Raw genomic sequence first — 14,009 nt, forward strand, 5'->3', positions numbered from 1 at the left:
GATCCGCCAACTTTCCGAATTGTTAGGCCATTTAATTAACATATCTCTAACTAAGAGAAAGTTTGTTTCTGTTTCTGTTTTCGTTTACTTTCTTAGAGTGGACGAGTAGTGTTGCAAGCAATGCTTAACGTTAATATAATTGCAGGCTGTAGTGGCTACGATTGTTTTAGAAGAAGTAGAGGAACCTTAAGTAGGTTTCATTGACACCCAAACGCCCAAATGGTAGATGGTAAATTTAATCCCATTAATTATAGAATAATTTCACAACTTGATACCTTACGCTGTTACGCATTTAGTTACTTTACAGTTTAGAAGAGAGTAACATTTCCTAACTTTTGCTGCAACATTAACCAAACAAGACTTAAATTGAATAGAAACTTCAAAGATAATCGCATATATTTCAGGTACATAAATCGGTTTAGAAACCAAGTCCGAAAGTTTATATATTCTCACTCTTATATATTCTCATTCCTTAAAAATATGACTGCTCGTTCGTTTAAAACACAAAGAACATTAACAACACTAGCATATATATATATGTATTCTGGCTGCTGTAGATGTTCTCATATATAAGAACGCACTGATGTCCTCCACCGTTATGTTTACTCATTTGGTCTTAAGTATCTTTGCAATTGTTTACCGCACCCTGGATATAACCAACCACCGTATAGACTTTTTTTTATCGAATGTTTACTTTTTCCAACCTTTGTTGCTGTTGCTGCTGCTGCTGCTGTGAAACGTTGATTCTCGAAGAAACTTTCAGATCTTTCGTTCTTTGTTGGCTTTATTACCCATTTGTTGTTATTCTTGTTAAACATTTCATTTGTTTACTTTACGCAGTTGTTTATTTTTTTTAATAGGGTAAGGGCTTCTGTTATTCTTCTTTTTTTGCTTCTTTATTTAACATAAAAATCCATAAAAAAAAACAAGTAAAAATTTTTAAGAAAATTATATTTTTAGTAAGTGTTTGAAATTCTTCTTTGTTATAATACGCCCACATACGCACACACACATATAATCAGACAAATTTAAACAAAAGGTGCGTTTATATATGCACTGGCTTTTATAAATGCGTTCAGCGTTTTGAGTTTTGGTTCAAATACACATGTACCTAAGTAAACAACATGTAAATAAGGTACAGCAGCTGCTGTTTTTGTTGCTTTTATTTCTTTTGTAAATTATTTCCCTGTCAGCATATTATTTCAGAAAACAAAAACATACTTAAACTTCATTTGAGCGTTACGATTAAATGAGTATTCGTGTTAATAGACAAATATTTGTAAAAATAAAGAACTTTAAGTTTTCTTAAAGAAATTTTTTTTTAAATAAATTACTTATGTTTAAGCAATTATTTCACAAAATCAATTAAAAAATAATTATTATACCGTCCACCATTTGTAATACAAAGTTATATGGGTTTGTGCGGATGTATGCAACACTCAGATGGACTTGAGATAGACACAGCCTGTAATTACAGCACTCGTCACTTTCTTCGCCTACTTAGGGTTGTCGGTACGTCTGTGTTTCTTGCATTCTTTTTTTGTTTAACTTGCAGGCCGTAATTCTTGAGATGTTTTGGTAGAGTAAACTGGCACGTTTTGGTCCAACGACGGACGCGCTTGAAAATGGTTCGGATCGGACGACGTTTTCTTTCCTTATAAAGCCTTACTCTGAAATTACGTTAGTTGAATATCGGCATTAACCTCTTCAAAGCAGAGCTCCAAGTTTTTTTCATGGTTCAAGCGTACCCAGAAATCAAAGGAACCTACAATAAAAAAAAAATCATTTAGTGTCAGATAGAATGTTTTCAGACGGACATATGTCACATTTCAGAACATTCAGCAAGTCGATTCAGCTTGTAAAAAAAAGCTTCTCTGATGACCGGATGAAATTTAAAATAGTCAAAAATTCGATAAATTCTTGAAATCATTGTTATTTTCTCATTTTTGTCGGGTTTCCACATTTCCAGCAGTACTTCTTCGTAATTTCGTAGATACTTACATTCATTCACATTCAGAGTTATTTACTTCAGTATGACAGATAATCCACGGTTTATCCTGACAGTATCACAGGATTTTCGTCCTACATTGTATTGACCCGTCGCTAAATCTAGGCTATCATAAAATTCATCAGCATAAACTTATTGAGATATAGCGCTAATACTTAAGTTATTGTATTCTGGAAATTACTGCCTTTTCGTAAACATAATTTGAAGTTATAGATATAGCCCGCCTTAGATTCACATATTTAGTTAGCTTCAAGGGATTATATACTCTGAGGTTTAGTCGACGACGCTAGGGAATCATACCCTCAATTAACAACAAGTTTTAAGTGGAAACGTAGGCTTTATTTATTTGGGATAATTTAAAAAATGAACACAAATGCATGCACACGTACTTTGCCTGAAGTTCAACGAAAGGCACAAATGTGGGTACACAGTAGGTAATGTGGATGATTGAATGTCAGCGTGGTTGCATAAGCACAATTAATGAACAATGTTCAAGTCGCCCAATTAATTTTACTATATTCAGAAACGATTGAAAAAATTTACGATCTGATATTCCGCAAACTCAAAACTGGAGATGCATAGGCTAATTATGATTGGACATATCCGATATTGTTCATTAATGGTACAACGTTTACTGATCTTTTGTATACCTCACGTGCTGAAGCTACATCCCAACCCTTCTTTTCACGCTTCTCCCTCCCGGACCCCAACCCTGTTCATATAGCTTTGTGTAAAAAATAAAGTTCGGCGCTACATATTATACCAGAGATATTGTTTCAAAATAGGCCACTACGCTCGCAATCAAGTAAAAACGTTTTCATTTAATCGTTTTAATCAAAAATTTTAAAATATTTAAAGGAACTTCGTCCAGAAAGTTCCATCGAATCTTTAAAAGCAAAATTATTCTTATAGAATTTTTCGACTTTATAACAAGAACGAAAAGCGTCTTATACACACAACATCTTTAGTAGCATTAACATTTTCTTCGCACGTTCCAATCCCACAAAATCGATTGCGTTCTTTAACGAACGCGCTTTGTGATTAATTCAAAGCCAATATAAGGAAAAATATACGCAATGCACTTTATGTCTCACGTATCTTTTTTATTTGTTTGTTTGTTTGTTTGTTTGTTTGTTTGTTTTTTTTTTTTTCATTTTCGTGCTTAAAATCACACTTAAAATTGTTTGATTCTATGGTTAAAATTCTTGAATTTTTGTTACTAAATCTCTTTTTGCCAAATGCACTGACGTTAAAATTGTTTTTCATTTTCACTTTATTTGCACTTATACGCTGCACAAGCTTTTGACTGTTTTCGGATTTCAAATTACAGTGCTTGACTGAAAGCCGATTAAAAAAAAAAAAAAAAAAACGAAAAGCAAAAAAGAGAAGAAAAAAAAACAGAACTGAATGTATAGAGTAGCGAAGTAAAATAAGTGGAGAGCGGGATAGAGAAAACTACTTAAAAACGTTTCAAGTCCGGGCCATATTTTAGTATCTGTTGCAAGCGTCGTCTTTCGTTGACACTTAAAACCTTCTCGAGTTGTGCCAGTGTCAAGTTGATCTCACGTTTCGAGTGCAACGGCGGCCAAAGAGTGGTAATGGCAAACGTTCTAAATAAAAAAACAAAAAAAAGTAAAACGAATATTAAATTAGCAAGAAAAAGTTTTGTCCAGTACATAATATTATACAAATGTTACCCATTCGAGAAAGGGTAAGAAGGAAAGATAATTAATGGGCTGTAAAACTAAAAATGAGTTCAAGAAAAAATTGTTTATACGTTTGTAACTATTTACTCATTCTGTCTTGAGAAGCTTGCTTTAAATGTTTAAGATGAAAAGCAAAAAAAATAGATAAAATGAAAGGATATTTTAAGCAATCAACTAACCTATGAATTCTCATAGCATCCATGGCACTCGGTTGCATAGCTTCTAGTTGTTTAATTTCCTTGTGGAATTGTTGATTGTAACGATGAAATGCTTCCTTATAACGCTTTTGGCAAATTGTCGAACTGAAAGCAGCAGCAGCGGCAGCATATAGATAACAAAAAAAAAAAAAAAAAAAAAAAAAAAGGAAAAATTTCCGGATATACGTTGAGCACGTACACATTTGCAAATAAAAAATTTCACACATTCAACGAAATCAAATACTGTAAAATCCCATTGAATTTTAAATATATATATATATATACTTACTAAGTTTTTTCTACGGGAATTTCTTTAGTTTTTCCATCGACCTGAAAACCTATTTTACGTGCCAATAATAAACGATACCATTGCTTTTGCAAAGCATTCATAGGCCTTTGAAAGAGATTTACCGACGTGTCCATTATTTCGATTTTTCCCTTCCAAAACTAAATTATATCGATATGAATGTTTAAGACAAACTAATAATCCGTGAATCTAAGCTTCTTCGATTTTGCAATTGCCTCCTATTTATTTATAGTTGATTGCCATGGTAAACTATTATATGTCGATAGTAACCGTTAAAGCGTTGTCTTGGCAATGGATATTTCCGTAACATATAAAGTCGCGCGTGTTTGTATGTGTGTGTGTATGTATGGCTTATATTCTTGATACCATATGTTTCATTACTTTATAAAGCAATGTAACTTCAATAGCTATTCCCAAAAATATAAAAGCTATCAATAACTCGCATTAGGAAACAGCTGATGCTTGGTAAAGTTTTCTGATACAGAAATTCAATAATGTTTTTCTCTTTGCTCTTCTTTCTTGATTATAATACATATTACCAGCCTAAAAACATATTTCTTTTTGTGACTACCATTATCTCTTTAAAAACAGTAAATTAGTTTTTATAATGACCACTGATATAATATAAATTCAAGTATTTTGTGCTCTTAATGACCTCGTAGCTTAATGTTCTTTCGAACTTTGCAACAAAGTAAGAAAATCGTTTGTATTTTTTTTTATTATAATAGATATTCACCAACGCTTTTGCCAACTTTTATATCTATGGATAGCGTGCAGATGTAAGTAAAGTATTCTTGCCATGCCTTTAATACTTGGAAATCGCAGAAACCGCAGAGCAAAAGATTTTAAAAGTTTGCACTTAATGGATTTTGTTGAGTTGAGAAAAGCCGCGAAACTAGTCTGACGATTTTAAATGGGCGCTTTAAAATCTCTCATTAAAGTTTTCGCAATTTTCGGCGGCTCATTAAAAAAATAAACAGAAGCTATATGTTAGCCTGATATACGATACACTTCCTGTTGATAAGTTCTTGACATTTCTTTTGAACTTCTATATATCAGTGCCGTACTTACGCCTACGGTCCCGTCTGATACGTAATATATAACATTCTTTCTGTTGATAAGCTCCAGGGCTTTCTCTTCAACTACTTACCTAAACGATTGTCCTAACTATGGCTACATGCTAACCTGTTGCCCGATGTAAAAGGATAACATTTCTTCAATGTAAACGGACACATTGTCATAAAATGTGAATCTTCGTCCATGATCTTTTACGCATATTACTGTCGTTAATTGACTTATATATGTGGATATATACTTCAAATGACAAAGAAAAAAAAGGAAAGAAAAACGACACAAGCCGCTATATGCTTTGCTATGCACAGTAAATGTAGTCAAGGTATTTTATAATTGAACATGTAAGATGTTTCAGTTCGTTCGCATCTGTCTCGTTTAAGTCAGTAACCAACTAACTAATTAATAATTCTCCGCATTGAATTCATTTACTACGTATCCCGATATAATATATTCTCATTGAGGTTTTATTCGATTGCATAGTTTTTCTTCACACTTCATTATTATCTCATTTCATGTGCTCTTTTCTTTGAATCTGCTTTCAAAGTTAATGATTAACATTTTAATCTATATACGCGTGTACATCTCACTTGCGCTGAATAATTTCTATAATTGATTTTCTTGTAATTAGTTCAATAAATAAAAATCAGATAAAAAGGCTATAGTAGTCATCGTACAATATCATACACCATTTTATGGTTAGTCATATAACGACTTTTTAAAATAAAGCGTTACATGGAAAATGATCGAAAAAGTGATCCGATCCTAACGTTTCCTAACCTTTTTCATTCTGTTGGATCGAAATCATCTATACAACAAATTTCGCCTAAAAATCTCAAAAATTACGAACTATAGGTTGAACACAAGAAAACAAGACGGACAGGCGGATAGATACTTGCACCGCACGTCGTGTAGGGTGCAAAAACGAAACAAGCCGTATGTAGCTTGGTCTGAATATTGTAATGCGCACAAACGGCTTGTGAGTTTGATTGAAAGATGCAATCAATATATCGATCGTATATTTTATCGTATAATAATGTGCCACAAGCTGTGTAGGGTATAAAAAAGTGAGTAGCACTGGAACTACTTGGTGTTCAATACAAAACTCCGACATGTACTAGACGCCAGCAGATAGTACTTTAACTAAAATTTTTATCATAATATTTGTCTAAATCAGTGTCGTATACACACAGATTTAAGGAGAAATCTAAACTAAACTAAGGAGAAAGGAAACTAAATCACGTACATCAGACATTTCTCCTTTTTGAAGACCACTTTTCTTTTGCATTGGATTATCAATATATCAGTTATCTGCAAACGGCGTTTGTCGGCGACAAAAATTGGATACAATCTCATCGTTAATTAATCATCTTTTTATAAATAAGTTTCGTCTTGGAATATGTACAATTTTTGCCAATATTTATACAAAGGGTATTGAAAATTTGGAGAGAAAAGTGTATTATTGTTGTTAAAGGACAGCTGTGCAATTATTGTTACGCTATTGTTGACATGATGCGGCATGGTGTGGGAGGGTTGCTTCAATTTGTCTAATAAGATCCCAGGTTTTGTTAACTAATAAAACGAAAAGAAATAATTTAATCAGGTGATGTACGTGTGTCCCTGGCTATACATGTGTGAGAGAGACTTGGCTAAAGCAATAAAGAGAAATATTTTACTTATTGTCTTTTCAATAGGAAGAAAGAAAACAAATTCTTTTCTTTACATATTGGTTTCAGCGAAAGGACGGGGAGAGGTTTGGAAAGATTTTTTCACTTAATCCACATCTTGCATCTACATCCGATATCCTCGATATTTTAAAAACTTTGGAACATAGAAACTATCAACTGTCGTTTATAAAAATCACTTTGACTAAATTGTTAACATTATATTAAAAGCTAAAAAGCCGACAGTGTAATATTTAGTTATATTTTTTCTTCTGTCTTCTCCGTTATGGAGGAAGAGAAAATATATTAAAATTTAATGTATTTAATAATGCTAAGACGTTCGAGACACAAACACATACATACACACACACACACACACACACGCGCGCGCGCCCGTACATACATACAAACGCACGCGCGTACACACAAAATAATTCAAAGGTTTACTTTTCGTTTGTACAATTTTCGTTTTTTTCTTTTTCTTCTTCTTCTTAATTTTTACTCTTACACTCGAAAGAAGGACAAGCTATTCAGGCTTAAAAACAAAAGCAAACTAAAAGATATCCACAAAGCCAGAAGTATTTAAATGTGGCTTAGTTTTCTGCATTTAAACCAACTCTGGGCAATGAGTGAAAATTATAAAAAACAAAAACTAAATAAAATAATAAAAAATTTGGTTAAAAAAAAAAAAAAAAAAAAAACAAAAAAAAACAAAAAGGAGAAAAACCTGAAAATATACAAAAAAGTTAAAACCTAATTTAGCTAATGACAGAACATCATGAATGAATGAACATAAAAGTTTTTTCCTTATTTTGGCCGTGCTAAGCAATAAGAACACATCGCCTTTGCTCTCTAACCTCGAGAAAATGAGATTAAATATAATAAAAACACCTGGTCAGAAAAAAAAACACATTCAAACATACTCAAACAGATAGACACACACACACACACATACACACACATACACACACATACACTCACACACACACATACATATACTCACAATTCAGATAGACTTCTGTACCATTTTAGCAAACAGCATAGATGGTAGAGATATGCTAGTTTTATCATTTCGTTTGTGGAACAACGGAGCATGGGAGATCGTGGGCGCAAGAAGTATCGCTTGTTATTGTATTTTGGAAAGATTAATTAATTATATCTCTCTATCCTTACAAAAGTATAAATTTAAATTCCGAACTTCTGAACTCTGAATATTAAGTTGGAAGTGGCAGGTTCAGTATATTTACTCTTAACTAATTCAACCGCAAGTAATTAAAAAAAATATATATATATGTAAATAATTTTATCAACGAATTTTACACCAAAGTAATCTAGGGAATCCGATCGTTGTGCTCAATTGTAAAACGGATTCAAGACTTTCTATACTTAAACTCCTTAATACCGGGTATATAAAATTCGCCTTAAAATGAGCCTAACTTTCTTTTTTTATTTTTCTTCTCCTTTTTAAACTTTTATTTGGCTTATGTTTACGATAATTAAAGAGATATATATATATATATACGCTTACATGTAATAGAATAGATTTGGAGTGAAACAGACTTTTGAACTAGTTAAGAGAAGAAATGCGTTTGTGTTTGTGATGTAGGTATAGGACAAGAGCCAAATCTATGTATTTGTAAACACAACAAAAGCAAGAACAAAAAAAAAAAAAAAAGAATCCATTTTCTCTTCTACATCTCTTACATCTATACGCATAAATGTGGTCTTGCTTAATAATATTCATGTAATCAACTTTTAATGGGTTTTTTAAAGAAAAGTTTCAATATTGATTTTGCTTAGAAAGTCTATCATTAATTTTCAATAAAAACTTTTTGTATTGCACTGTAATTAGAGCTTAACAGAAAACATAAAATATTCGATTTGACGAACTATAATAATTCCCAAAATGATCGAAAAAAGCTTATAGATGATTTGCAGAATCTTAAGTAATGCGTCTAAAAAGTTGAAACAGTGGAAACAATGGAATTAACTAGCAAAGCTCCAGGACTTAGCTCAACTTAATTAGCTAAAGCTCAAGTCGACTTGCTTTGCTTCGAAACAAATGTGCGTGTGTGCGTTTGCGCGCAATTTAAAAATCTAGGGCTTTACAATTAAAAAGATGCCCATGAAAACAACAAACGTAAGAAATGAAAACTAAAATGTATGCAGCTATGCTTGACGACACCTCATAAAGTAAGAGTTGTAGATTCGATTGTTACACCTTTTCATGGGACTACTTTCTTTTTGCGATGCGACTTGCAGTACACAATCGTAAGCGCGATTTCGAATAAGACGATGAAAAAATTTGCATCGTATTCTTGTAACATACTCTTTCGAAGAAATGAGACACATGTTACGATTGTATTACGTTTTACCATCAATAGTTGATGCTATTAACGATTAAGTTCTTGAAAGAAAAGATAACAAATATGATTGATAAATTTTTATACATTACTTATGAAAAAAAAAAAAAAAACATTCAATGACCATTAATATTGCATTTGTATAATCTAAATGACTCGTACAGGGCATGAATCCACCATGTTCCGTGTGAATACGGCTCTATTATAAGTTTATCAAATATTTGAGCCGCTTAAAAATATGCATTACAGATTGATTGTCCTCTCGACTACAATGTCATAACGGTATCGACAAGAAGACAATTTCAAATTTTCCCTGAAATCGGTCGAAAAGTTAAATTTGAAAATAGGGCCGCAAATCAGTTTTTGTGTCGGCTTGATTGTATTTACCTCCTGGTTGACACCTTTCCATCTCCAAGTTTTCTTTAAAGAAAAGTTCCAAAAAACTTTTTATTTCGTTTGAAAACGAACTTCCGTCCAATTATGGCCGAAGTATTGCCAATTATGTGCAGACGAGTCGTCGACAATGACATCAAAAGAATCTAGTTCAGTAAGATGGCCCGTGGAGGACATTTGAATGGTATTGTATTCCAGAAATAATGGCAAAATCCGAACAACGTATTGAAAAAAGAAATTGATCCAAATCTTAGTTAGAAATGCATTTTATTTACGTTCACTTTCGGAACTACAGGATAACTCTATCTATATGCATCAAATTTTTGAAAGATTTCGGTATTGGAGTCAAATTTTTTTTTTAATTCGTTTCATTCGCTTAACAATTGTAAATTTGCTCACACTTCTATACTTCATCATTGAACCTAACATACGCTAATTTTCTGGTTGACTGACATTAATTCGACGATCTTTGACGTGCATGCTTAAGGCACAACGACAAAACACGAATAATTTTATTTTCCAATGACAGAAGAGGGAGAAACAATTCCTCGCCCTTAGTTTGGCGAAGAAACAGAAGCATGTTCTTGTTATAAGCAAAAAAATAATGCATTGACTTAAAGCAAAATGAAAGTTTTCCACTGACCACAGCTATGATTAATTATGAACAAAACTCACCGAGATTTGAACCCGTGTACTCTGGTTGTGAAGATTGTAATTGTAAATCAAATGCACATGGAGTATAAATTAAGGATTAATTACAAAATTGAAATTGGTTTAGGATATATCCTTAATATTTTGTGCAAATATCGACTGAGTACATTCGACAGCATATGTACGGTTCAGAACAAATGCCTTTGTTATAATCTTTGGAGAAAAACTTATATTTTAAATAATTTAAATAATTTCCCAAAAAAAAAGATTTTGTAAAGTAAGTTTCACATTAGTTCTTCCATTTTCACAGAAAGCATTACTCTAACATTTTTCGCAAATTTTTATGTTGCATATTAAGGAATTTTATACATCGCAAATCATTAGTTAGAAAGCAGGGCTGTCCAATAATATGCAATAGTTCTAAACTATCAACTATCCAAAGGTTAAGCATTGTCTTCTGTCTAAAGAAAACTGTAACGTTGCTGTAGTGTTGCTTGTGTCAATTTGTTTTTTCATCATTTCTATCTTTCTTACCCAAAAAAAGAAAAAAAAACTGGACGCAGATGCTTGCTACGTGGCTCGATTTTCAAATTTAAGACATTAAGTTTTCGTACGCATATGTCCTGACATACTAATATATTAGAATTTTTCAAGACTTTTTGTTTTTTTTTTTTTGTGTTCGAAAATGTGGCGGGGGGCAAAGAAAGAGGGCAAAGAAAGAGGGCAAAGAAAGTTTATAGTAATAATAAAATGATTTCTTGCTTTTGAAAAGCTACCAGCGGCTAGGTGTACGTATACGTGTGTCTTTCCTCATGAATGAATGTACCTGAAATAAAAATGAAACCTCGTATTTCATTTTGTGCGTACGTCTGTTTGCGTTTTGCCTTATTTGATCAAATTTAGTACGAATTCTCTCGCTTTTCTTGAACCATTTGGGCATAATATACAATTTATTATATGCACTTTAAGCACATGTTGCAAATAATTGGCAACACTGGTATGTACACATATATACAATCACTTACTTGATATTCAGCCGTTGGTTAGGAGGGGATTCTTTCTTTTTGTTTCTTTTTTTTTTTTTTTTTTTTGTTTTTTGTTTTCTTTGCTTTACCATATGCACGCTCATTCTATTATTTTTTTGTAAGGCGTAAAGGTGCAAATTTATTTTACTCACTTTTAACTTTTTCTTTCCAGCATAACACAATAGCAACGGTAGACAGTTGAAAAATGTACATAATATAGCCAAACTCAAAGACTCAGGTGAATTATGTAGCATAACATAAGCAGACCAAGGAAGGGTGCTCGTTGCGTGTGCAAGTAAGTAAACGAAAGAAAGCACATTGTTACTCACTTTCCCCATGCAAAGGCAAGTAAAATGGAAATCCTTTTTAATGAGCACTTTCTGAAAGCCGTATATCTTGATGTTGACATGTGTGAATGTGAAACAATATTTTCTTTTCACAAACACGCACACGCACAAAAACACTAGCATATTCACCATATCCCCAGCCAACAAGCAAATATATACACGCACGCATTCAAATGGTAATATGAGTAAATGGTGTTTTATAGGTACACACAGGTGTTCATTTTATTGGCTGTACAAGCACTTTATGCATAAATAAAGATTTAAGTATGCGTACAGCTCTTCAGTATATGTGTGTGTTTTATTTTTTTTTTTTTTTTACACACAGACCTCTTTAACATGATTTAAATGTTTAATACCAAATGTCTGTATGTAAGTGGTTAATAAAACTTATTTGAGAGCTATAATGTAAACGGGATATATCCTTAAAGTATAAGCAAACATTCTTTCTTGAGGGAAAATCTTGAATTCATATTTATTTTAATTCGTTGGATTGTTGATAGGTTGTTTGAGCCTTTTCAAGTCAAAACTGAGAGCAACGTTGCATAAATGCATAGTTCATTTCGATATGCCTGCCTTCGCGGTAACATTAACAAATCTTGAAGCTTTGACAACTTTTTGATGCCTCTTCAATTAATTATGAGATGTGATGTTTAGCGACATCTTTTCAAACTAACTTCATAGCATTCTAAACTTTCAAAAGCACAAACGAATAGATGATTGCGAATCTGGTGCGTAATGCGCACTATATGACTGACCTGTAAATTTTTCTGAATTTCTCCCAGATGCGTACAGTGTAAGTTATCGGGCCAGCAAATCATGCTCGGCCTGTTGAAACCCACCAGGCAGAGTTTTTCCAAGTACTTACATCCAACCATTCCATTTGTGGACGATCACTTTTGAACAGTCTACAATTTTTTGTCATTTCAATTTATATCGTTCAACGCATTCAGTCAATTGCCGACTTTGTCGCTAAACACTCTTCGTATTATATTTTCCCAATATAATTACCACCATAAGCTATTCATCCGCTCTCCCTTGCTCAAACATATTAGAAATTGCTCGAGTTCGTTAAGAGGAGAGTTATACAAATTTTTCTGGCATCATGACTGATCATTTTCTAATCTTGTTACGATCATTTTCATACGCCCTGTAGGTACCTTAGCATAACAAAGTATGTGGAGGTAGAAGATGTTTTTGGAGCTTTCGTCATCTTTCATTTTAGGCTTGTTTAAGATTAGGACATATTCTGCTTATATTTTAAATGGTGACATAAGAAAAAAAACAAATATTAATTTTTAAGTATCCACACTTCCCTTTCACAAAAAAGTTTTTAAATATCACAATTTCGTGAGTGGAAATAAGAATGTACTCGTTTGTAGAGTATAATATCTTACGCATAAGTGAAATCTCAGTATCTAACACTAAAAGAAAGCTGCTAGCTCATGATGACGTTTCGGTTTTTTGACTTTTCGAAAATTGAAGAGATGCGCCTTTAAATTAAGTTTTATGATAAAAACTTTGATGGTAATAGTAATTGCATATTATAATGATTGGAGATGTGTTCTTAGATGGATAATTAAATTAATATGTGTGCACTATGCAACAGGAGATGTCAAAATGGAGATCTTCTGATCTATGATGTTAAGTTAAGCAAAGCAGTCACTCCGCGAAGACGCTCTCTGATTTCCAATAAAAATTTGTTCAGGGACGATGAACTAAAACTAATAAATAAAACCAGCGAATTGCTGCTTCATTGATCATTGATTGCAACGAATGATAATTTATTCAATTTTCGTACTTTTATACTTATTTTAAATCAGCGCAAACGAATAAAAATTAAATTATTAATAATAAATTGTGTATATATTGTCCCCATTCCTTTTAGTTTGAATTTTGTCTATGCTCAATTTTATTTTTGACGCGCTTTATATATAAAATATATAAACATCTTGTCAAGTTGGTTATTCAGATGTGCTATATTCGTTTCTATTTCTCTTATATATATATATATAAAATTTCCTTAGCAGCATTTCAAAGTGCAATTAACATCGGGATAACAAAACGAAACGAATCGACTTAACGTTGCCTGTATACTGCTAATATCAGAGTAGAATAATATGTGCGTGCATTTAATACGAAAAAAAAAATGGGGAAATGGTTATATATTATGACATTTCATATAATGGTAATATATATATATATATATATATATGTATGCAAGAGTAAATAATTTATAGGTAAACTTTCCCATTAGTTAGTCCGCATAATTTATTTAAT

General features: G+C 32.3%; 1 protein-coding gene across 1 annotated transcript; it reads right to left on the minus strand.

The window, feature by feature from the left end:
- Positions 1-3,467: 3,467 nt before the first annotated feature.
- Positions 3,468-4,392, minus strand: LOC119635423. Its single transcript, XM_038030230.1, has 3 exons — positions 4,201-4,392; positions 3,894-4,016; positions 3,468-3,618 (listed from the first exon to the last, which is right to left on the minus strand). Exons 1-3 carry the CDS (start codon positions 4,332-4,334, stop codon positions 3,468-3,470), a joined length of 408 nt encoding a protein of 135 aa, XP_037886158.1. The 5' UTR covers positions 4,335-4,392.
- Positions 4,393-14,009: the final 9,617 nt, after the last annotated feature.

Source organism: Glossina fuscipes, unplaced genomic scaffold (genome assembly GCF_014805625.2).
Source record: "Glossina fuscipes isolate IAEA_lab_2018 unplaced genomic scaffold, Yale_Gfus_2 26, whole genome shotgun sequence".
NCBI classification, from domain to species: domain Eukaryota; kingdom Metazoa; phylum Arthropoda; class Insecta; order Diptera; family Glossinidae; genus Glossina; species Glossina fuscipes.

Coding starts and splice junctions, on each gene's coding strand:
- LOC119635423 (XM_038030230.1), bottom strand. CDS start 4,334: ATGGACACGTCGGTAAATCTCTTTCAAAGGCCTATGAATGCTTTGCAA. Junction 4,017..4,200: donor ATTCCCGTAGAAAAAACTTA/GTAAGTATATAT, acceptor TGCTGCTTTCAG/TTCGACAATTTGCCAAAAGC. Junction 3,619..3,893: donor GATGCTATGAGAATTCATAG/GTTAGTTGATTG, acceptor TTTTTTATTTAG/AACGTTTGCCATTACCACTC.